This window comes from Diospyros lotus, chromosome 4 (assembly GCF_014633365.1).
Source record: "Diospyros lotus cultivar Yz01 chromosome 4, ASM1463336v1, whole genome shotgun sequence".
NCBI lineage: Eukaryota > Viridiplantae > Streptophyta > Magnoliopsida > Ericales > Ebenaceae > Diospyros > Diospyros lotus.
Window position 1 is genome coordinate 34,534,165 of NC_068341.1, and position 23,840 is coordinate 34,558,004.

The following is a 23,840-nucleotide window of genomic DNA, read 5'->3' on the forward strand; positions in this document are numbered from 1 at the left end:
TTGATTTACATATTTTGCTCAAATCAAAGCAATGGAGCTCATTTATATAGTAACCTAATCAGGACTGGCCCTACCTTGAAGCCATTTATACCATGGCATTAGGCCCCAAAATTAGAAGGCCTAGATTTTAGAAATTTGTAATATTTATATTTTTTTACTTTTTAATAATTAATATTTTATTTAAAAATTAAATATAAAATATTTTAATTTTTTTTAACTTCCTTCACCATTTTCCATTTTTTAACCGTTGTTGTGGTGTTTCCCATAAAACTCATAATTTATTAGATAAACTTGATTATGGAAATTTAATCAACAATTTTGCATCTCAAAAAGCAAGAAAAATTAATTTTATATAAAGATGAATATAGTCCAACACATATTTGTAGAATGAAAAGTTATTGTTAGTGAATTTTATCCTTTAATACTATCAGTTTAATATTGTGTTTTATTTCTCTCTATAAGAGAATTATGAATGTATAATTTTTTGCTCGCACTGATCTTTTTAGATTTTTAAAAAAAATTAGTTTTATTTATTTTTTTATTATTATTGTAAGTTGTTTGGTTTTTTTTTCTGAGACATTATATTTTAGTTGAAAATTTATTATTGTTAAGAGATTATTATATTTTGTAGTTAATTGAATTTTAACTTTTTTTTATTTAATAAAATGATGAAATATTTATGTAAAAAAATGTATTATTTATTTTTTTATAAAAAAAATTAATACTGAAAGGCCTCAACAAACTTTTTCGCCTAAGGCCCCCAACTCTATTGGGCCGGCTCTAAACCTAATCCTACTCTTACTCAAAATGCAAATAATGATCTTACTTCAAACAATAGGCAACGTCATTTTTTCAGTAGCATATAACTTTTAATTTTGGTTTTGCATATTTACAAAAAAATAATAATAATTTTGTTAGTACCATGAGAATTTTTTGTTGTATTAACTAGTGGAGACAGATGGAAGTGACGGTGTTAGTGGCTAGATTGTAAGGAAACGGATATAATATGAAATGAAAATAGATAAATAATATTTTTTTTTAAAAATAAGAAATAGAAAGATAGGAGAAACATGTAAATAAAAAAAATATATGGGCTTTCCTTTAAATATAATTTTTAATATAAAAATTTATTAAAAAAAATTAGTTATTCAATTTAAAAATAAACATAAATTTCACAATGCCTTAAAACAAATGTAAACACAAATTCTATTATACATTAACTATGACTTACCTATTAAAAACTAACAATAAATTTTTTAAAAAATAATAATAAAATATAATACAATTTATAAAAGTTCATCCACTTCATCATTATCTTTCTCTATGGTATCTTGGACATCAACCAAATCCAATATCATTTAATAAACACATCAACCAAGTTCACACTTGAATTCATTCCCAAACTAAAGTCCAACAACTTAAATTTGTACAATTAAGAGGACAAAGAAGATAGAGTTGTTAAAAACATATTAAATGGTAGCTATGATGGACAAAAATGCTTTGAGAGTGTTGTTTCAACGTTTTCAAAATGTTTTCTACATTGAAATGTCGAGAAACACCAAAAAAATATTCATGGGCCATTTCTACAATTTTGAAAATATCTCGGGGTTATTTTATAATATTAGAAAAATATTAAAAAACGTGTCATCTCTAACTCAAAATTTTGTAATATTAGAAAAATATTATTTTGTAATATTAAAAATGTTAGAGATGAACTCAAAATTTTTAAGCCTAAATTGAATCTTTTCTTCCTTCTTCATTTTGTAAAAACCTAAAACAAATGTATCACCACTATCATCTTCCTTCATTCTTCTCAAATCTCGATCTCATCCCTATCCTCATATTGTTGTGAAATGAATTGGAGTAATTATTCCACTATTCATTCATTTAGAATGAATAAATTAACTCTAAAATGTACAAAGGACTTAGTATTTGCTTATAACAATCTTCATCTTTTATCAATAAGCACCTTCCAATATTACGACAAAAAAAAAAAAGATGTAAAATTAATTGAAGATGAATTTAGTAGTATGAAAGATGTAGGTGTTCTTGAATTTGCTAATCTCTTCTTGAATAAACCAGCATTAGGGACCATCCTTTTTGATGAAGATGTCAATGAGACCATAGGGACTTCTATAAATTATATTATGTTTGATTATTTTCCTTTCTTGAATTTACCATTTGTTTTTAATTAGTAAGTAATAGTTCATGGATGATAGAACTTGTGTTTATTTTTGTTTGAATGTATTATGAAATTTATGTTTATTTTTAGATTGAATAACTATTTTTATAATTTTCTATATTAAAAATTATATTTACAAAAAAAACACTATATTTTTTTATTTACGTGTTTTCCCACGTTTTTATTTTCTACTTTTAAAAAAAATGTCATTTTCTCGTTTTTCGTTTCATATTGTGTTTATTTTCTATTTTCATTTTCATGCAACTTAGGTTGGTGAGTTGGGATGGATAACAAAGTCAGTTATGCTAAATGCTAACTATTTATTGGGTTGAAATGAAAGTGGGCGCATCTGTTTAATTGCTACTTGACAAATTTCACTTCTAAATTAAAAAAATCAATAATAATTTAGTTTATAATAATTTTGAATTTGTTTATTTGATCAAATAGGGCAAACTCAAAATTAGGGTGACACGAATCAACAACCCTAGCAAGAAAATGTTTTTATCACTTTGAAATATTATAACAACACAATCAAATTATCATAATGAAAGCAAAATCATTAGGTTATAGACAAAAAACAAAACCCTTTTAAGTCAAAATGAAGCAATATGAGAATCACGAGAAATAAGACAAAAAAACAAACAAAATAAGAAAAACAAAAGAAATCATACTCCTTTAAGCTGAATAAACAGTGACACCAAGTAATTGGAGTTTGTGTTTGTAATGAATAATGGCAAAGGGTAGCAAAGATTCATGTTGAACAGAAAATTGTGGCACTAAGAACAAAAAACATTGATTCATGTTTGTGAATTGATGGTGGCTCAACCTAGTTTGTGTTTATAAATCAACGACGTCACTGAGCAACTAGGTAGTAAGGGGGAACAATGATAAGGGGATGGTTAGAAAGATAGAGAATAATAAAGAGATAAGAGTTAGTAAAACGACAAGTTAGAGATATAAAAAATTTGTGGATAGGAAATGTCAAAATAACATTATTGAGACGTTTCTATGTATCATAGATTGATGGTGGAGATGGTGTCACCACGACAAATATAATACTATAATCTTAAGTCTCTTTTTTCTCTTCAGACTCACTATGTTTAATTTCTTTCAAACTAATTGGGTTAAAAGTTTGAACCCAAAAAGTTCACTTGACACATAGTTTCTCCTCTGATTTTTTATTGGTTTTTTTTTTTCTATAATTACAATAGAAGGTGGTGTATTTTATAAATTTTAACAAATTATCAACCAGATAAATACTACACATTTATAAAATTCAAGTAAAATGAATGCCACTTCTCAAAATACAAGAATGATTGATATTATTTAAACTAACCTCATGGTAGTCTCTGAACTTTTTCCAAATAAAAGAAATAAAAAATAAAATTAATTCTTTTGCAATTTGCCCATGAATATGATGTTGCAATTTTAACTGTTGATTGGGACAATTTTAATCAAAAATAATTTTATTTTTAATTTTGCTTTTGTTTTAGAACTCAAAGCTACAAATTTTTCCTTCTACTTTATAGCAAAAAATAACTTTTATTGTCAATAAAAGTACCTTTGTAATTTTAACCAAATGCCGCAAAGAACTCACAAAAACACTTGCATTCTAAAAAACACCCTTTTACCTTCTCAGCGCACAACCAAACAAGCCCTGGTGTTGAACAAATGAACATGTGGTAATGTTATTCAGGCAAACAATGTAATTTGAACTAAAATTTTTCCTTCTTCAACACTGACTCCAAATGATTCCACCATTCGTTTTTGTAATGTAATCAAATTTCAAATAACTGTAACAAACAGACACCCGTAAAATTCGTTCGATGACAGTATAGTATTGTTTGTGATCAATGTCAATGATGCCTGTAGGTAGGTATCTTCAGATGAAATGATACCTGGGGCAGTGAACATTTCCATGTGAAGCTTCCTTTTAATCGCAATCAGCTAAACTATCTCTATCCATGTATTATATATATACACCACAGTCGAGCCATCTGACCACCCGGGCTTTTAAGGTTTTGGGTTTCAACAAGGTGGAAGTCTATAAGATATCGATACTTTGATGTAAAAGGAGCTGGAAACTTGGGTCATTTCCATCTTTTAGCATTCTTCTGAGCTTTTGATTTTGCTTTGGCATTCTGGAATGCCTGCATTTTCTGTTTTTTACGAGCTTCCCTCTCAGCCTGTGTGAAAATAAAATACGAAACTTATGAGCATTTGTTGGGTTAGCAAAAGATTACCATCAAATGAGTACGAGGCAACATACCTTTGACATTTTTGATTTGGCTTTTGCTTTGGGAGACTTTTCCTCAATATCTGCTTCCCGTTCAAGCTCTCTCTGCCTTGCTTCAATGTTCTTCTCTAGATAATACTGTAATTTTGGATCGTCAGAAACACGCTTTAATACTTGAAAGGTATATATCTTAGCATCCAAGTACAAATTCTGGGTCAAAACTTTTGTGGGTGAGCTCATAAAAGATACATAAATCCATATTGTTATATTGATAGAAGGCAGCGCCTCCTTCATGTTGTGAAGCACCGTAAAGTTTTTGTGTAAGCAAACATGTAAAATTAACATACTTTCAAGTAGAAACAGAGGATGAATCTAATTTTTTGGGTGTTATGTAAAATTAGGTTTTAGCAAAATGGGAATCCCCAGTGGACAATGCTCCTTGCTTAGCGAGGGTTGGGTGACTCTCATTTCATGAGCAGCCTTACCTTTGCATTGCAAAGAGGCAGTTGTTTTCGAGTTATCTTTCTAGTCATAAAAGAGCAAGATTACTATTACTACCAGGGGTAGCCCTCAAAATTGTTTTAGCAATTTCCAGAAAATCATTTTTGAAGCCAGTGGAGATCAAGCACAGATGCAGGTGCAACTGCATCTACGTACAATACAAATAGAGTGTGCCATATATCCCCATCTTCTGATAAGATTCCTTCTTATCCCCCCCGCCAGACAAAACACACACACACAAAAACTGGGAAATCATTGTTAACCCTAAGTGTTGTACCCTAAGTGTAACGATGATTCCTGCTTTGCAAGGGTCATGGGAAGGATGTATTTGTTTGTAGTGTTGTCTTTTGGTATTTCACTTGAGGCAGAGCCTTTGTAGTAATGGTAAGATCGCTCTTTTGTGACCAGAAGGTGAAATATGTGTGTTCATAAAAAACTATCTCATCACTATGGTTACTAGATAACAGAGATTTTAAGAGGATTGCCATACAGTTGACAATGAAACTGACAACAGGGATCGACATGAATTACCAAAAGACACTGGAAATTCAGCAGTTCAAATTATCTGCCATTAGTTAGCAAAATAAAAAAACAAAAAATCTGCCATTTAAATGGCATTAGCAATCTGCTAGATGTCCTTTACCCTGATCTTGCATAATCCAAAGTAAGTCATGTTTGGCTGCAACATTCACCAAACTATTCAAATTATTTTCCAACTTATTACCTGGGCATTATTTATATGATCAGTCTGTACTAAGATGCTGTGATACTATGATGATATATTTTCATTTAAGGATAATAAAAAGTGAAGTTGACACACCCTACAAGGAGAAAAACACCCACCACGCCCTCTCCCCCCCCCCAAAAAAAAAAAAAAAAACTAAAGGAAAGGAAAGAAAAGAAAGAAAGAAAAGGTTATATTTATAACAAAACCGAAGCGAGTTTGAAAAGAAGATCAAAATTGCAAGTAGAAGGTCCTATCAATAAATTATGACAATACTTACATTGTAATTGCCTGCATAGTCTTGTAGATTACCATTCTTAACTTCCAATACTCGGTTAACTATTTGTCTTATGAAGTACCGATCATGTGAAACAGTAATGACAGTGCCCTTGTACTCTCTTATTGCTTCCTAATAAGAACAAAGAGTTCAAATGAACGTCAAGGGTCTTCATATATGTTATAAACATATCTTAGTTACAGAAGAAAATGGAACATAAACCAACCTCAAGCATCTCTTTGGAAGGTATATCCAAGTGATTGGTTGGTTCATCTAAAACAAGCAAAGTGGATGGTTTTACCATGAACTTGCAGAAGGCAAGACGTGCCTAAATCCAAAAGGTAAGTCAGGTTAACAGCAGTCCACTCTCAATAAAAACAGAAAGACAGAAATATAAAACACCATCTGCAAACCCTACCAAAGCTAGCAGAACATGCATAATTCATCAAAAGTAACTTGCCAGTTGATCAAATCTCTTGTCAAATAAACCACATCAGACACCTTGTCCCAAGCAGGAACATCCATATAACTACAATATAGCTTAGAGTGAGTTGCACCTTATAAATTTGAACCTGTCTTCAAATGTATATGACTATCTGTCAGATTAATGTATTGTCCGTCAACAGGTAAATTAATTTTCTTTCTTGTCTTTGATATTCCCCCCCCCCCCCCCCCCCCCCAAACAAAAATTAGACAATGTTAATTTTACAAGAACGAGTATCATATAGAACAAAAGGCACGCCAATGCCCAAGATAATTAATCAACAGAAGACAGGTATAAAGAACTAAGCCAATAAAGGATAGTCATTCTTCTTCTTTTTATAACAGATAACAGGCTATCATTCTTACTGGAGACAGTACTTTATGAGTGGGTTGACTTGACTGTATTAGATGAAGCCCATGGAGTTGACAAAAATCACTTCATCATTTATCCATGGTACTTCAGGTCTATGCCCCAACCAAAGACAACCAAAACACTTCAGTTAACTCCCCAAATATGTTCCACCAGCAACAAGGTTAGTAAATTTTTACCTAAACAGTCAATGGATCTTTTTTTTTTTTTTTTTTGGGCTTTGCTGATATTGTCATATGGCTGAGCCATGAACCTCTTATGTTCAATGCTAATTCTAATCCTATACCCATCAACCAATAACTAAAACTATAGTCATTCTTTGCAACAAAGGCAATTAAATAATTCTTAACAAAAAAAAAAGCATTAATAACCATCAGCATAATGAGATTTTGAGAGAACTTGGAAGGGAAACATACCTCATTAAAGATAGGAGAAAGCCAACAGTTGTGTCCAACAAAAGATTTGTTACATACGAACAGAACACTTCATGAAAGAGGACATAGAAACATAAATAAGTACTTGCCTTCTCACCACCACTCAAGAGTGAAACCTTCCTATCAAGCATTTCAGCTTTGAAATTGCAACGGCCCAGGAGACCCTTTACATCATCAATTCTCCAATCATCTGCAACTTCTGCTACAGTCTCAAGCACTGTTTTATCAAGATCAAGTGCCTCAGCCTGATAATAGAGTAATTTTACCCTAAATGAGAAATACCAGCATGCATAAAAATGGAACTGGCAGCAAGAACTAATTTCAGATTACTAATAAGACCAAAGAAATCATAACAGCTAAGGGACAATAATTTACCTGATTCTGCTCAAAATAATTTGGGAGAACATTATGTTCCCCGAGAAGCACTTCACCACCAGTTGGCTTCTCTATACCCATAATAAGTTTAAGCAAAGTACTCTTCCCACAACCATTTGGGCCAATAATTGCAATCTTCTCACCCCTTTCAATCGTAACATTAGCCTTCTTAAATAAAATCTGATAAGAGAATTTTGTGCAGATAGTTATCAGAAACAAAAATTCCACCACAATTAAAGTTTTCTTCATTAAGTTACAGAGATAAAATTATCAGTTACCTCATCTTCATAGCTAAATTCCAGATTCTTAATTGTTACAACAGATCTTCCACTTCTACCACGCTCAGGGAATCTAATCTTCATTTGCTTTCGCATAAATGGCTTATCAACCTGTTCCTCTTCCTGAAGCTTTTCAAGTTTCTGCTTTCATAAAGTAAATAAAAATTTAATTAATAATGCTAGACAAAATGCACAGCTTTAGAGTCAAAGAACAGCTTCCAGAGAACAAAATGCACAGAGCAGGGCATAAAAATCACGTTATCAAAGCATCAGTATGTGATCCCTTAATTGTTAAAAACATCAAAAGAGTTAATAATAGTCTAAGGAGCCCAATTATACCTGTGAAGCAGCTTCCCATATGAATACAGAAAGTAACAGAACTGGAACACTACATTAAGATAATAAGGCCAGCAACTAAATACTGCAATTCAGCAACAAATCCTGAACTCAGGAAAAAGGGACATGCTTGGCCATGAGCTCAATCTATGATCTGACTATCTGTTCAAGGTGGGAAAACACAAAAGAATTGGGTTATTTTCACTTTCCTTTAATATCCTGGTCCTTTTCCCCTAGCAAATCCAAGTGCCACATGTGTACATAAATTATTCTCAGGTGTCAAGATCCCGGATGTAGACAGATGTCTAAGATCTAGAATGCAGCAGAATATTTCTCAGGAGGAGCTGTTAATTTTCTGTTATAGAGTTGATAGCTGTAATACTCTCAGTTCCAAATTGTAACTGACAGAACTATCTGTAAGAGTGGTTATATAAGCTACTTGAGATGATTTTTGGAGACTGTTGAGTAATAACAGGATCCAATTCTCTCTCTCTCTCTCTCTCTTCAATTCTCTCCCTACTTTCTCTCTGTTGCTCCCTCATCTTTCTCTCTTTCTATCTCTCTTTCAATTATATCTTCAAGAAACCAAGGTCAAGTCCAGGTTCCTGACAAATTGGTATCAAAGCAGCCAATCCTCGGTTGCTGATCCAGGTAATTCTTGGAAGCTGATTCAGAGTTGAATTTCGAAGGCAAGCAATGGAGATGGCCAAAGGAACTTGCATGAAGCAGTTGGAGGCGAGACTGGACACCATGGAACTAGGTTTACGGCAGACTCAGGAGGAGGTGAGTCGCTGCCAAGAGAAGAATGCTGCAAGAAGAGAAATTGTGCAGATATTAGAAAGTGGAGTTAAGGAAGAATTCTCCAATTTTGGAGAAAGGTTGAAAGGATTCCTGAGCATGTTTTCAAAATGCCTCAGGCCAGCCTACCAGTGGATTTTCCTCCAAGATCCACTTCAGAACCAATCCTTACAGGAGCAGGTATCCTTCTTCATAATTCTACTTTATAGGAAGATGAGGAATGACCAGAATTAGATCCAGTAGTCCAAGTAAGAGGATTTATTCAAACTCACCAACACACACTTATGCAAGGCTGGAAATTCCTATTTTTGAAAGTGTTAAACCGCATTAGTGGATTAGGAGGTGTGAAAGATTTTTCAGTATTATAATGTGATGGAGTGCCAGAAAGTTAACCTAGCAGCAGCCTATCTCAATGATATGGCTGATGCCTGGTATCAAGGATGGAGTAGGATGAGATCTGAATAGAGTTGGAATGAATTTGTGGAGGATTTTTGTGATAGATTTGGTGAGAGATCAATGGTTGATGTGATAGAGGAATTTAATAAGCTGAAGCAGGAAGGCTTGGTGATGGATTATCAACTCAAATTTGAAGAGTTGAAATCATTGTTGCTTATTTCTCATCCATCGTTAAATGAGACTTACTTTGTGTCACGTTTTATTGGTGGTTTAAATGAAGAACTGAGACCTACAGTGAAAATGATGCAACCTGCAACTTTTAAGCAGGCTGATGAAAAAGCCAGATTGCAGGAATTGGCATTGGAAGCAATTTTTAGGAAGCATAAAATTCAGCCTAAAAGCTATCCTTTAATTGGCCAACAACCTGGAGGAAATCCTAGGGCTGCAAATTCAGGAATGTCTAGTGGAAACATGAATCCTAAGGCTTTACCAAATTCCAATCTGGTTAAGCCATTCACTATGGATCAAAGCAGGCTGCTAGGATTGTGTTTTAAGTGTGCAGAAAAGTATAGTCCAGGCCATCAGTGAAAATGACAATTTTTGCAGATGGAAGGAAGAAACAGAAATGGCAGCTGAGAATGTTCCTGAAGCTGAAGATGGAGAAATATCATTGAATGCATTGAAAGGTTGCCCAACTAACAAAATCATTAAGGTAGAAGGATTGGTGGGAAATAGAAAACTGATGGTCTTGATTGATAGTGGCAGAACTCACAGTTTTTTGGATGAAAAGACTGCCAAAGAACTGCACTGTAAGGTGAAAACTACTTTTCCCTTATCATTGACAGTAGCTAATGGGAATAAGATGTACAGTAAGTCAAGATGTGTGGAGTTCTGTTGGAAGATTCAAGGGCATGAATCTATTGCTGATTTGTGGGTTCTCAAGCTAGGGATCTGTGATATTGTGTTAGTGGATTGGATGAGGACAGTCAGTCCCATTATCTTTGATTGCAATTAGCTAGAGGTGACATTTGAAATAGAAGGGAAAAAGTTTGACTCTTGTGGGCAACATGGAGAAGGCAACTTGTAAGTTGATTTCAGGGAAGAAACTACAGAAATTTCTCAGAAATAAAGTAAGTCAAGTGGCTCAGTTGTTTTCTGTACAAGCTATGGAAGTGGAAAACTTTACAGAGACAGAAAATCTGGAGCAGTTGATTTCAGAAGTAGACTATCTCGTGGCAGCCTGCAATGCTGCATTTCAATCCAACTTTGAGGTACAACAACTAGAGTCTTTATTGTTACTATTGGTTGAATTCGAGGACTTGTTTGCTGAGCCTACAACCCTACCACCACAAAGACCTTTTTGACCAAACTATCAACTTAAAACCAAACACTGAACCAGTTAATGTTCATTCCTATCATTACCCTCCTATTCAAAAGCCTGAAATTGAGAAATTAGTCAAAAAAATGTTGGCTAATTCTATTATACAGCCTAGTCATAATCCATTTGCATCCCCTGTTCTCCTTGTTAAAAAGGATGGGACAAGGCAATTTTGTATTAACTACCGTCAGCTTAATGCCATTACCATCAAGGATAAATTCCCTATACCTATCATTGAATACCTCCTTGATGAATTAAAAGGAGCTACTGTCTTTTCTAAACTAGACCTAAGGGCAGGTTATCATCACATAAGAATGAAACCTGCAGATATAACAAAAATAGCCTTTCAGACCCATCAAGGCTTATATGAATTCAAAGTCTTCCCTTTTGGTTTAATCAATGCCCCTACCACTTTTCAATCCCTCATGAATCATATTTTAGTCCTTACCTATGGGATTTCATCCTTGTATTTTTTGATGATATCCTCATATATAGCTAAACTTTTGATCAGCACCTTGTTCACCTTAGGACAGCATTTGAAGTCCTTAGGTTCAACCAATTGTATGTAAAGCAGTCCAAGTGTACCTTTGCTAAAGGACAAGTGGAGTATTTGGGGCATGTTATATCAGGTGCAAAAGTAAGTATGGACCCCAATAAAATTGTTGCAATGGTTGAATGGCCTAGACAAACTACAGTTGGAGCTTTAAGGGGATTTCTGGGATTAATTGGATATTATAGGAGGTTCATTAAAAATTATGGGGTTATCAGTAAACATTTAGCTGAATTGCTTAAGAAGGATGGGTTCCAATGGAATCATCAAGCAGAGGCAGTCATTATACGTTTGAAAAAGGTTATGATACAGGCTCTAGTGTTGGCTTTGCCTGATTTTACAAAACCTTTTGTGATGGAGACAGATGACAGTGACAAAGGAGTAGGGGCAGTCCTGATGCAAGAACAATAAACTTCATTAGCTAGGCTCTTACACCTAAACATTTAGGCCTAAGTGTTTATGATAAGGAGTTGATTGTTGTCCTATTGGCTATGGAGAAATGGTGGCACTATTTAGAGGGCAGTAAGTTTGTCTTCAAAACTGACCGTGAGAGTCTGAATTTTCTCATACCACAAAAACTCCATACACAGCTGCAAAGGAAGGGAATGTTAAAGCTCTTAGGCCTTGTTTAGGCAGGTGGAAAATGGGGTCTGTAATGCTATCACTTCAGTAATTCCAGATTGGGTGAGAGAGATTACTGCTAGTTATGAAGCTGCAGGGTGGGCTCAAGATATTTTGGCCCAATTGTTAGTCAGCCCTAATAGTAAACCTGGGTATACCCTATCTAATGGTATAATCTGGTTTAAGGGAAGAATGGTTATAGGTGACAATGAGAGCCTTAAAAGGCGGATATTGCAGTCTTTACATAGCTCCCCTTTGGGGGGTCACTCAGGCATAAGGGCCACCTATCATAAGGTTAGGCAGTAGTTTTATTGGCCCAGTCTTAAGAGGATTGTTCCAGAGTATGTGATGGCCTATGAAGTATGTCAGCATTGCAAGCATGAACAGGTGGCTTATCCTGGACTGCTGCAGCCATTGGACATTCCAGGACAGGCTTGGGTCAGTATTTCCATGGATTTCATTGAAGGTTGCCTAATCAAAAGGGAAGGATGTGATTTCAGTGATAGTGGACAGACTCCAAATTTGCTCATTTCTTGAGCCTTTTTCACCCATTTATTGCCCAAAAAGTGGCAAGAGTGTTCATGGATTCAGTGGTCAGGCTGCATGGGGTGCCACGGTCTATTGTTTCTGATAGAGACAGATTTCTACAAAGTGTTTTTTGGCAGGAACTCTTCAAAAATTTGGGGGCTGGATTACACATGTCTACGACTTATCATCCTGAAATGGATGGACAAACTGAGAGAGTAAATCAATGTGTGGAAGCCTATTTGAGATGTGTTTGTTTTCTAAATCGAAGAGCTGGCATTAATGGTTCTCTTGCCCAATGGTGGTACAATCCAGTTACCATAGCTTAATAAAGATGTCTCCTTTTGAGGCATTTTTTGGTTTTAAATCCCCACTTCACCTGCCATTGTGGACTCTACTCCAATTGCATTGGTGGATCAATATTTGCAGCAGAGGCAAGAAATGCTAGGGTTTCTTAAAAGGGAATTGGCTGTCAGATTCTAATTCTGATAGGCAATAATTCCTCTTAACCCGAGAGGAATTTAGAGATATTTAGGAAGAACAAGAAAGAACCGGAGGGGGAGAGAAAGAGAGAGAGAGAGAGAATTGGCAAGAGAGAGAGAATGAATGTATCGATAATTCTCTAGATGCTTTGGGAGGGTGGCATTATAGTTATATATACTGCTCCCGCTCACACTTAGGCGCCAAAGGCCACTTGCCTCATTTGCAAAAGTTTGAAATCAACTTGGCTAACTAATTAACCAACATTCCCGCTTATTCTGCAATCAACTAACAATCGCTAATTACAATTAAAGCCCCCTTATTTCAATCATTCCCGTGACAACTACCTCCCCTTCAGCAACTTCTTGTCCTCAAGAAGTTCACAGTAGGCTAGCCACCTTTGGAAACCGATCAAGTAAGTTGAGAAGGTACTCTCAAGTGTTATTCTCCGGATGGAGATTGGACCACCAGACCAAGACTTGCATCAAAGGGGCCCCATGTCGGTGTATGATCCACCAATTCACAATAGCCACAAGCTTCGAAGCCTTTGTAGGATCGATTAGGAGGGTTGGTAGGGTTGTGTTGGCTGCATGAGCCCCTGTAGACTTTTCCAACAGAGAGACATGGAACACGGGATATACTTGGGACTCCGAAGGTAGCTGCAATTTGTATGCTACCTTGCCTATCCTTGCAATTTGGACTCAATTTGGAGTGTTGACTTGGAGCCAAGGTCTACACGTGGGCCTTTCTGAACTTTAGATAGACCAGATCTCCTACTTCAAAGTCTCGGTCAGTCCTCTTTTGATCAACAAACTGCTTTGTGCGGTTCTAAGCATTGGTCATTTCCTTATGCAACACACGCAACACTTGTTGTCTTTGCTGCAAATAGGATTCCACTATCTCCATTGTTACTTCCCCTGCTATTGTCAGCAGTAGAATGGGTTTATACCCATATAAGGCCTCAAATGAGGTCATCTTGATGGCACTGTGATGGCAAGAATTGTATCACCACTAGGTGTATCACCACTGGGCCAAGGATAGCTAGTGATGCCACCCCCCTTAGGTTGTAGGAAACATAGGCATCTCAAGTACATCTCTAGGCATTGGTTCACCCGTTTAGTCTGGCCATCTAATACCAGATGAAATGCTGAGGTCATGTGTAACTTAGCTCCCAAACTCTTAAATAGCTCTTTTTAGAAAAGGCTAGTAAAGATTTTATCCCTATCCGAGACTATGGATTGGGGGACACCATGTAGTTGCACTACTTTGTCGAGGAAGAGGCAAGCCATCTCCTAAGCTGTGAAAGGGTGAGTTAGGCCAATGAAATGGGAAAATTTAGTGAATCTGTCAACTACCATTAATATGCAATCCCGGCCTTCGGACTTTGGTAATCCTTCCACAAAGTCCATGGAAATATTGGTCCATGCTTGGGTGGGAATGGGAAGCAGTTGGAGTAGCCCAGGTTTGGCTACTGTTTCATGCTTGCACCTCCTGCATGTATCACATTTCAACACAAACTCCATAACGTACTTCTTCAACTTAGGCTAGAAGAACATCTGCCTTACCCTCTGATAAGTGCCCTGCACCCTGGAATGGCCTCCAAGTGGAGAGCCATGTAGTGTCTCCAAAATCTTGCCTTTTAACTCCGCATGATCTCCTACTATCAGCCTTCCTTGATATCTCAATACTCCATTCTTTAGGGTGAACCCAGGTCTTGAGATAGAGTTTAAGGTATGCTGCTCCATTATTCCCTTAGCCCATGCATCCCGTGCATAGCTATCACTGACCTCCTGATACTAGTTAGGTATAACTATTGTGATGGAGGTCACTACTGCTTATTCGGTACATCTGGACAGTGCATTCGCTACCTTGTTCTCCTTTCCCTTTCGGCATTGGATAATGTAGTCCAACCCCATTAATCTCGCCATCCCTTTTTTCTAGAGATGCGTGTATAGCCTCTGTTGTAAGACAAATTTGAGGCTCTCATGGTCTATTTTGATGATGAATTGTCCACCCTCCAAGTAGTGATGCCATTTATCAACTGTAATTAATACCACCATCAGCTCCTTGTCATAGACATTGAGCCCTTGATGCCTAGGGCTCAAAGCTTGGCTAATAAAAGTCAGGGGTCTCCCCTCTTGGGATAGCATTGCTCCTATCCCCGTGCTGCTAGCATTAGTCTCTAGAGTGAAAGGGTTGGAGAAGTCAGGGAGCCCCGGGGTAGGGGCTTCACTCATCGCCTTCTTGAGCCTCCCAAACGCCTCTTCTATTTTCTCATCCCATTGGAACCCTTCCTTTTTCACCAAATTGGTGAGGGGCCTGTTGATTACTCCATAATCCCTTATAAACCTCCTGTAGTAGCTTGTGAGGCCCAAGAACCCTCTCAGGGCCTTTATTGACGTAAGCCTCGGCCATGATAACATTGTGGCTATTTTTTTGGAATCAATGCTAACTCCTGCACTAGATATGACATATCACAAATATTCCATCCTTGGTTGGGCAAAAGAACACTTTGACTTCTTAATAAACAGTTGATTGAATCTCAGGACCTCAAGGGCAGTTTTTAGATGGTTTAGGTGTTGTGAGAATGAAGGGTTGTAGATGAGAATGTCATAAAAAAATACTAACACAAATTTACGGAGGTAAGGTTCAAATATGTGATTCATTAAGGCCTGGAATGTAGTAGGGGCATTGGTTAAGCCGAAGGACATTACCAAAAATTCGTAATGTCTTTGATGAGTAGAGAAGGTTGTTTTGGAAATATCATCAAGGTTCATCCAAATCTGATGATACCTTGATCTTAGGTCCAATTTGGTGAATACCTTGGCATGTTTTAGCTCAGGAGGTCTTCGATTATAGGAATAGTGAATTTATGTTTTACAGTTTGGGAATTGAGATGGCGGTAATCTATGCAAAAGCATCAACTCCCATCTTTTTTCTTGACTAATAGTATGGGTGAGGAATAGGGACTTTGACTTGGCTGAACAATTGACCTTGCCAACATATCTTTGATCAAGTTCTCGATCTCTGCTTTCTATTTAAGGGGATATCTATAGGTTCAGATATTGATAGGTTCGGTGTTTGGTTTTAGAACAATAGAATGATCAAAATGTCTATAAGGTGGCAGTGATTGGGGTTCATCAAAAAGATCCTTAAATTCAAGCAATAGTTTATTAAGGGGGTGTTTGTTAACCAAGATAAAAGGGAGAAAAGGTCAGATATGAGAAGCATTCCGAATGCTTGGCCTTTTCAACGTGTTTGTTAAACTTATCTGACCATCTTCGAAAAAGTCTTCATGTGACCTCTTATCTCTCTTTTTCAAGATAAATTTATCTGACCTCCCTCCTTAGATAAATTTATCTAAGGAGGGAGGTCAGATAAATTTATCTAACATTTTACAAATAAGCCTCGATTACCTATATGCCACTTATAGGATAGTTAATGCCATTTAATACATGTTAAAAATTTAAATTTATTAAAAGAACTTATTCATTTAAGTCTTATAATTAATATTATTTAATACATTTTTAAATTGTCATATGTTTTTGACAATTTTTAAAATTTAAATGACATTATTCCTTTCACCGATTTTTAAAATTTAAATTTCTCTCTCTATATATATATTTTATTAACTCATACAATTCCTTTCACCAATTTTTAAATTATTTTATTCAATTTTATATTTTATTATCTATTATGAAAATATGTTTTGGCCATTTTTAATTATCTAGGTGGAATTATTGTAATTCCAACAATAATTATTTCTACTTTTCAACTCTTTTTAAATCTATTTTTGAACATGGATTTAGAAAATAAAACATTATTTTTATTTTTTTGACAATTCATATTAATCATAAAATACTATTTTAATCATAAATTTGTTGTTGATGTTAACAAACAATTTTGAATGAATTTGATAATAGGAATATTTTAATAAAAAAAACTCTTATCTTGGTACTTATCATATGCATTAACAAACACATAGAAAGAAAAAAGTACAACTATCAGTGAATTCCTAAAAATTTAATAAACAGTCTGATAGAAATCTTGAAATACTTTCTAGATTTATCTTAATCATTCCATATCTTGGTCTAAAAAGCATTCCAAACTTATCTTGATGTCTCTTATCTTGCTTATTTTAATAAACACCCCCTAAGGGAGTCTACTTCGTGTACCTGCCATTGTTATGGTTGGGTAGTATTCTCCGCTTCTATCTGCTCTGTATCCCCTTCTCCATGTTCCACTGCCTCAATTGAAAACAACTGGGCCACCTGAGTCTATTTGGATTTTAGGACTTTCTGTAACTTTCTCTCGGTGATCATCTTACGAACTCCCGTTTCAGGACTCTATGTAAGGGTCATTCTCTTGCCATCCTTTTCAAATATAACTTCTGTTGTATTGAAGTCAAAAGCTGATAGGGCTCACACCCTTCATCCAATCCACTCCTAGGACTATATCACAACCCCTTAACTTTAGCAATCTCAGGTCAGCTCCAAATGGCTCCCCATGCATCTCCCAACAGAACCCTTCACACACAGATCTGCACATCACCTTGTTGTCGTTTGCTACCGTTATTGACATGGGGTGAGTCCCCATCAATTCACACTTTAACCTCTTGGTCATTCTTTCATCAAGGAAGTTATGAGTGCTTCCACTATCTATTAAGACCATTAGCTGGTGGTCCTTGGATTTCCTTTCCACTCGTATGATTTTGTTGTTAGCAAGTCCTCGGAGGGCATGGAGGGATATCTCTACGCTTTCGTCCCCCTCTTCACTACCTTGGGGAAACATTCCTTCCTCTTGTTCCTCCATCTCTTCATCTCCTTCTATGAGTAGGAGTTGCCTTGTACATTGGTGTTCGAGGGTGTACCAATCCCCACAACGGAAGCAGAGAGTCTTGCTCTCCTCCTCTGTTCCGCAAACCTTCTGCTATTTAGGGGCACGAGGGTTAAGGCAAAGGATTGTTCCCCCGCCTGCGTTCCCTTGGATCATCTTACTTCCTTCTCTCCCTACCCCTCTGCTTCCCATCAGAGCTAGTCCCACATTCAGGGCCCTCATTTGCCCTCTCTATTTCCTCATCAACAACTCTACTGTCAACTCCTGCAGCCTTGCACACTCCGCGGCTTGCTTAACCATTCTAGGCTGCAGCATTTTGACAGTGGGCCTCAATTCTTTGCCTAAACCACTCACAAAACTAGATATGAAATATCCCTCGATCAGGTGGGGGTATAGAATGAGCATGAGGGACTTAAGCTCCTCAAATTTCAATTGGTATGCTTGCACCGTTCCTTCCTGTCGAGGCTTGTTGAACTCCTCAACCACGTCCAGCATATTCCGGTCCCCGAATCTCTCGCAAAGGTCCTCCACAAATTTTGCCCACTGGCAACCTTCTTTAGTCCCGATCCACCCCTAAAACCATGCATCCCTTGCATCATTCAAGTAAGCAGCTGTAAGAGTTACATATTGCTGCTCCGGCACCCCATAACAACTGAACATCCTTTCACACCTACGCACCCACCACCTCGAGTTCATCCCATTGAACATTGGTATTTCCAATTTAGGAGTTGGAAATCCAGGAGTTGGAAATCCATGTGGATGGGGAGCAACTTGATTGCCTTGCTGCCTCTCCGCGTGATTCTCCTCTACCATTGTCGAATCACTCCCAAATTCAGAGGCGCCTTCGGCACAAGAAGTCGGATTATGACCAAGTAAGATGGGATCCGATCTCTCTTGAGGAGGGAAATCCGACGAGAGTCCCACCTGGTTCTGACTCATGACCATGTGGATAAACATCTGCATCTAATCACGCAATTAGTTATGTTGCTGCCGGTTTTCATCCCTCTATCATTCCATGGCGCCTTCAATCCTTCTTTCCACCACTGCCTCCATGGACGATTCCAGACCACCCATCCGTATCTGCATGTCGGACACTGCAGCGGTGACTTGCTGCAGTTCAGCTTCCATTTGCTTCATACACGTGTCGTCGGCCACAGTGAATTTTGGTGAGATTACGGCTCGAGATTTGCTTTGATACTAGAATGTCAAATTCTGATTCTGACAGGCAATAATTCCTCTTAACCCAAGAGGAATTTAGAGATATTTAGGAAGAAAAAGAAAGAATTGGAGGGGGAGAGAAAGAGAGAAATGAGAGAGAGAGAGAGAATTGGCAGGAGAGAGAGAGAGAGAGAGAGAGAGAGAGAGAGAATGAATGTATTGATAGTTCTCTAAATGCTTTGGGAGGGTGGCATTAGAGCTATATATGTACTACTCCCGCTCACCCTTAGGCGCCAAAGGCCACTTGCCTCATTTACAAAAGTTTGAAATCAACTTGCCTAACTAACCAACCAACATTCCCGCTTATACTACAATCAACTAACAATCGCTAATTACAATTGAGACCCCTTATTTCAATCATTCCCATGACATTGGCTAATACATAAAACAGAATGAAACAATATGCAGATCGTAGAAGAAATGAAAGGGAATTTTTGGTGGGAGATTTGGTCTACCTTCAAGTCAACAGTCCCCAACAGAAGTCTTTTTCTCCCTATCCTATATCCAAACTTAGTTCTAAGAATTATGGTCCTTTTCCAATAATAGTGAAAGTGGGTCCTGTGGCTTACAGATTACAACTGAAAGACAACACTACTGTACACCTAGTTTTCATGTTCCCTACTCAAGAACACAATTGGCTCTCAAGATGTTCCTAGCACTAACTTACCACCTATACCTGATGACCACCAGGTTGAGATTGAGCCCTTGGCTATCTTGGACAAACGGGTGATTTATAAGGATGCTCTACCCTTACACAGGTGTTGGTTCAATGGTCCCATTTACATCCGAATCATACTACTTGGGAGTATTTACCAAACCTGTTCACTCAGTTTCCTCAAGCTACTTAGATTCTTTGATTTCTTGAGGACAAGAAAGATTTTAGAAGAGGGGGGGGGGGGGGGGGGGGGGGAATGTCAAGATCCCGGAGGTAGACAGATGTCTAAGATCTTGAATGCAGCAGAATATTTCTCAGGAGGAGCTATTAATTTTTCTGTTATACAGTTGACAGCTGTAATACTCTCAGTGACAAATTGTAACTGACAGAACTATTATATGAGTGGCTATATAAGCTACTCAAGATGATTTTTGGAGACTGTTGAGTAATAAAAAAATTCAATTCTCTCTCTCCCTCTTCAATTCTCTCCCTATTTTCTCTTTGTTTCTCCTTCATCTTTCTCTCTTTTAATTCTATCTTCAAGAAACCCTAGGTCAGGTCCAGGTTCCTGACGTCAGGCTCCCAAGAATTGTTGACAATATTTATGGTTTCAAGGTACGGAATTGAGCATCAAGATTCAGGAAGGAGTATCCACTATATGTTCCTCAAAAGACCCATAGAAAAAAAGAAAAGAAAAACAAAGAATGGAGCTCACCAATCACCACCTGAACACAACAGTATTATATATTATGATTCAAATGCATTAGTTTGTGTAGGGAGAATTGAGTTTAAATGGCATACGAAAACCATTAACAATTGAAATAGGACTTACCTGATTTTGCAGCGGAATTGAAACTGGATCTTTGGTTGAGTTACTAGTTCGAAAACAAAATCACAAAAAAAAAAAAAAAAAAGGAAAATCGTTTGTAAGCCACAGCCTAAAAGCTGCACTTACATAGAGAATTTGTTTACTTCTATACAAGTTCGAAAACACACGAGCACTTCAATTTTTCTAGCCTTTTTCAACATTTCAGCAGCCATTTCCATTTGTATATATCACACATATGTACTGGCATGCCCACGCATGCTTCTCTGCCATCTGCCCACTTCCTCCATACTTGGAGGAAGTGGCCTCAACTGCTAAATGGCAGTTTTCCCATCGCAACTGCACATAGTGGTTGTAGATCTGGATCTGGGTCCAGAGCCTGTTATGGGAGGACTGACGCGGGTACATAACCCGGATTTACTACATTTTGTATAGTTAAAACATGCAACACCAGATATATCACTTGGCAGGACCTGATGCACATCGGTGCATCTGTCTTCATGTTGATACTTAGCATTTATAGGAAGTTTCTATAGTGATGAATCAAAGGGATGAGTTTTGCAAGTGACAAAAACTAATTAATATATGTTGGCTTAGCATTATTAGGCATCTTAGAAGTTGAACATTCATGACAAAAGAGATGTCCCTGCTATGGTTTTAAGATGAAAAATAAATTAGAATGCATATTGACTACTCAGTCAATACGATGATTTCAAGATACCTTTTCAGCAGTAGATGCACGGCCAGAATTTGCTCCTGCACTTAATCTGTTTATTAAGTCCTTTGTCTGTTCAATTTCCTTTTGTTGTTTCTCCCATGCTGCATGCTGAGCTTCAATCCAGGCTGCCTTTGCAACAACATACTCTGAATAATTGCCCACAAATGTCCTTGCTACTCCCATGTCGGTTTCCACAATTTTTGTGCAGAGCTGGTCAAGGAAAGCCCTGTCGTGGGAGATGATGACCATGGGCACATCTTGTTTATTAAGATATCCTTCCAGCCACTCAATAGTGTCAAGATCAAGATGATTAGTAGGCTCATCCAATAGTAACAAATCTGGGTCCTGCATATGAGCAAATCAGTAAACAATCAACCAAAAACACCTTCTATTCTGAAGCACGTCCAAAATTTAGTTAACTACTAAAATCTTAAAGTTGTGGGGGTAAATATACATGAATAAAGCATAAATCTGTTTGTAGACATATTCAGTTTAAATATTTGTCTATATCTGTATCCAGAACAGTACTAACAATTCTGCAGTATAAAGTAGAATATCAGAGTTTATTTGTTCTAGATTAACTCAGAACACACACATAACTTAAAGCAAAGTACACATAAAAATAAAAAGACCACATGAAAACACCAGGGAAAAAAAAAATCTAAACATTACGAATGGGATGCTGAAGCACCAAAGACTTGGCAATAGGGCTAGAGTAAATATAAATAAATAAAGTAAAAAACCTAACTTATCAATCTTCCAAAAAATGCTAATTGACCTCATATAAATTCCACTAGTAAAATATGGATTATGTTTTATGGATAAAGTACAGGAACCAAACCTGATAGGATTTAATCTCATTATCCTAGTTTTTCTACACTAAGTAGTCAAAGTAAGATTCTTTTCTCGTGTTTTCAACGACAATTATAGTCTACTACTATACTTGCATGCTACACTTCACCTTTCATGCACCAAACATGTCTCTTACAGTATTTAAAGAGGTTTTCCATACTGATCCAGTATTAGGCACGCACCACAAGAAGCCTACAAATTTTCTTTCAAGTCAAGTTTTTCATGGGTTAATTACTTATCCAAGGGAATGTCGACATTATTTGCTTCTGAAATATCAAAACCTAATTGTTGCAACGTCATCAGCAGGAAATTGCAATCCCATCAAGCAAACACAAAGTGAACTAAATTTCAAAACTGAATAGCAATCCAAAGGCAATGATACCTGAAGGAGAATCTTCCCAAGTGACATCCTCATTTGCCACCCACTACTAAATGAGGCCACCAATCTATCTGAATCCTCGGGGGCAAAACCAAGTTCTGGCATCAGCTTACTGATCTTCACATCCACCTCATCCAAATCCACTGCCTGTGCCCGCCTCTGAAGCAAATCAAACTCATCCAAAAGCCTTCCCATCAACTCCAAATCATCCACTGAAGCCTCAATCGCCTTCTGCACCTTCTCCAACTTGGCCGCAATCCCCATCTCCTCCTTAAACGCGCTCAGCAACTCCTCCTTAACAGTCCTACTCAACGAAACCTCAAATTCTTGATTCAAAAAGGCAATTTTCATATTGTGTTTGGCCTTGATCACATTCCCCGAATCCGGTTCTTCTTGGCCGGCAATAATCCTCATTTGAGTCGTCTTCCCAGCGCCGTTAACTCCCACCAACCCCACTTTTTCCCCTTTCTTCACTTCCCAACTCACATCTTTCAATACAGTCACGCCCTTATAGCTCTTACTCACATTCTCTAACCTAACGCCCGAAGATACACTCGATGCACCGCTATTTGATTGCTTGTTCACGGCCTTATAATCAACATCGTCTACCGAATTGTCCGAAAGCAGCGACTCAACGTCGTCTCCACCACCGGTCTCCCCGACCGGCCCTTCCTCAGAATCGGCCGAAAATTTAGCTGGAATTCTAGAGTTTACAGGCTTTCTGGAGCATACGAAAGGGCTAGCTTTGATCGAATGATTGTTGTCTGCTAAAATTGGGCGGAGAGGTGGGAGGAGACAGGGTTTCCAGGCATCCAGAAGGGCGGAACCAGTGAGAAACGTTGAGCGGAGATCGATGAATTTGAGTTTGGTTGCTAAGTCCATGTCTGGCGGCCGAGAAAGTGCGGGAAAACACGGAGACGCCCAGAAAACTCCAGCGAGAAAATTATAGGACTCTGTAAAGAGAGCAATGAAGGGTGAGAAAGCTTCTCTGCTGTGGACACTCTGAGAACAGAGTGCGAGAGAAACTCTCTTCCCCTATCACTTCAGCTCTGGCACTTCCCAGTCCACAAACAAGAAGAAGAAGAAGAAGCAGCAGCCCCCGCCCCCGCCGCCGCAATTTTCATTTTCAAATAAAAAAACAAGTTATACAGAGCCAAAGGCTTAGCTTAATTCATAGAATTATTATGGTGAAAATTTTATTTTTCATAAATTGCCAAGTGGATGGATATGAATCATCTGATTAAATTAGGGTCGCCCTTTTATGTGCGTAAACTAAATATTTAAGTAAAAAGTTTTCAAAGCTTGCCAAAATGTATTAATTAAGATATAAATTAAAAAAATAAAATATAAAAAATATTTTAAATATTTATTTTTTTAATATATTTATTAAACTTATCAGATAATCTTTTAAA

General features: G+C 37.1%; 1 protein-coding gene across 3 annotated transcripts; it reads right to left on the bottom strand.

Annotated features, from left to right (window-relative positions):
• Positions 1-3,845: 3,845 nt before the first annotated feature.
• On the bottom strand, positions 3,846-23,552 carry LOC127799345 (ABC transporter F family member 5). 3 transcript variants are annotated; one of them, XM_052333293.1, is made up of 9 exons: positions 22,432-23,552; positions 21,201-21,542; positions 7,861-8,001; positions 7,583-7,762; positions 7,297-7,452; positions 6,147-6,248; positions 5,924-6,052; positions 4,452-4,556; positions 3,846-4,368 (listed from the first exon to the last, which is right to left on the bottom strand). In XM_052333293.1, exons 1-9 carry the CDS (start codon positions 23,308-23,310, stop codon positions 4,273-4,275), a joined length of 2,130 nt encoding a protein of 709 aa, XP_052189253.1. In that variant the 5' UTR covers positions 23,311-23,552; the 3' UTR covers positions 3,846-4,272. The 3 variants fall into 3 exon arrangements, 2 of the variants coding, with proteins under 2 accessions (XP_052189253.1, XP_052189254.1); XR_008022603.1 differs by lacking the exons at positions 3,846-4,368; positions 4,452-4,556 and having other exon boundaries at positions 7,190-7,452; XM_052333294.1 differs by lacking the exons at positions 3,846-4,368; positions 4,452-4,556; positions 5,924-6,052 and adding an exon at positions 6,339-6,449 and having other exon boundaries at positions 7,190-7,452.
• Between the last annotated feature and the right edge of the window lie 288 nt (positions 23,553-23,840).

What these genes read in the sequence shown, in the direction of transcription:
- LOC127799345 (XM_052333293.1), bottom strand. Translation starts at nt 23,310, where the DNA reads ATGGACTTAGCAACCAAACTCAAATTCATCGATCTCCGCTCAACGTTT. An exon ending in GTGCATCTACTGCTGAAAAG is followed by an intron (nt 8,002 to 21,200) that starts GTATCTTGAAAT and finishes TTATGAAAGCAG; the next exon opens with AAACTTGAAAAGCTTCAGGA. An exon ending in ATTATTTTGAGCAGAATCAG is followed by an intron (nt 7,453 to 7,582) that starts GTAAATTATTGT and finishes CTCTATTATCAG; the next exon opens with GCTGAGGCACTTGATCTTGA.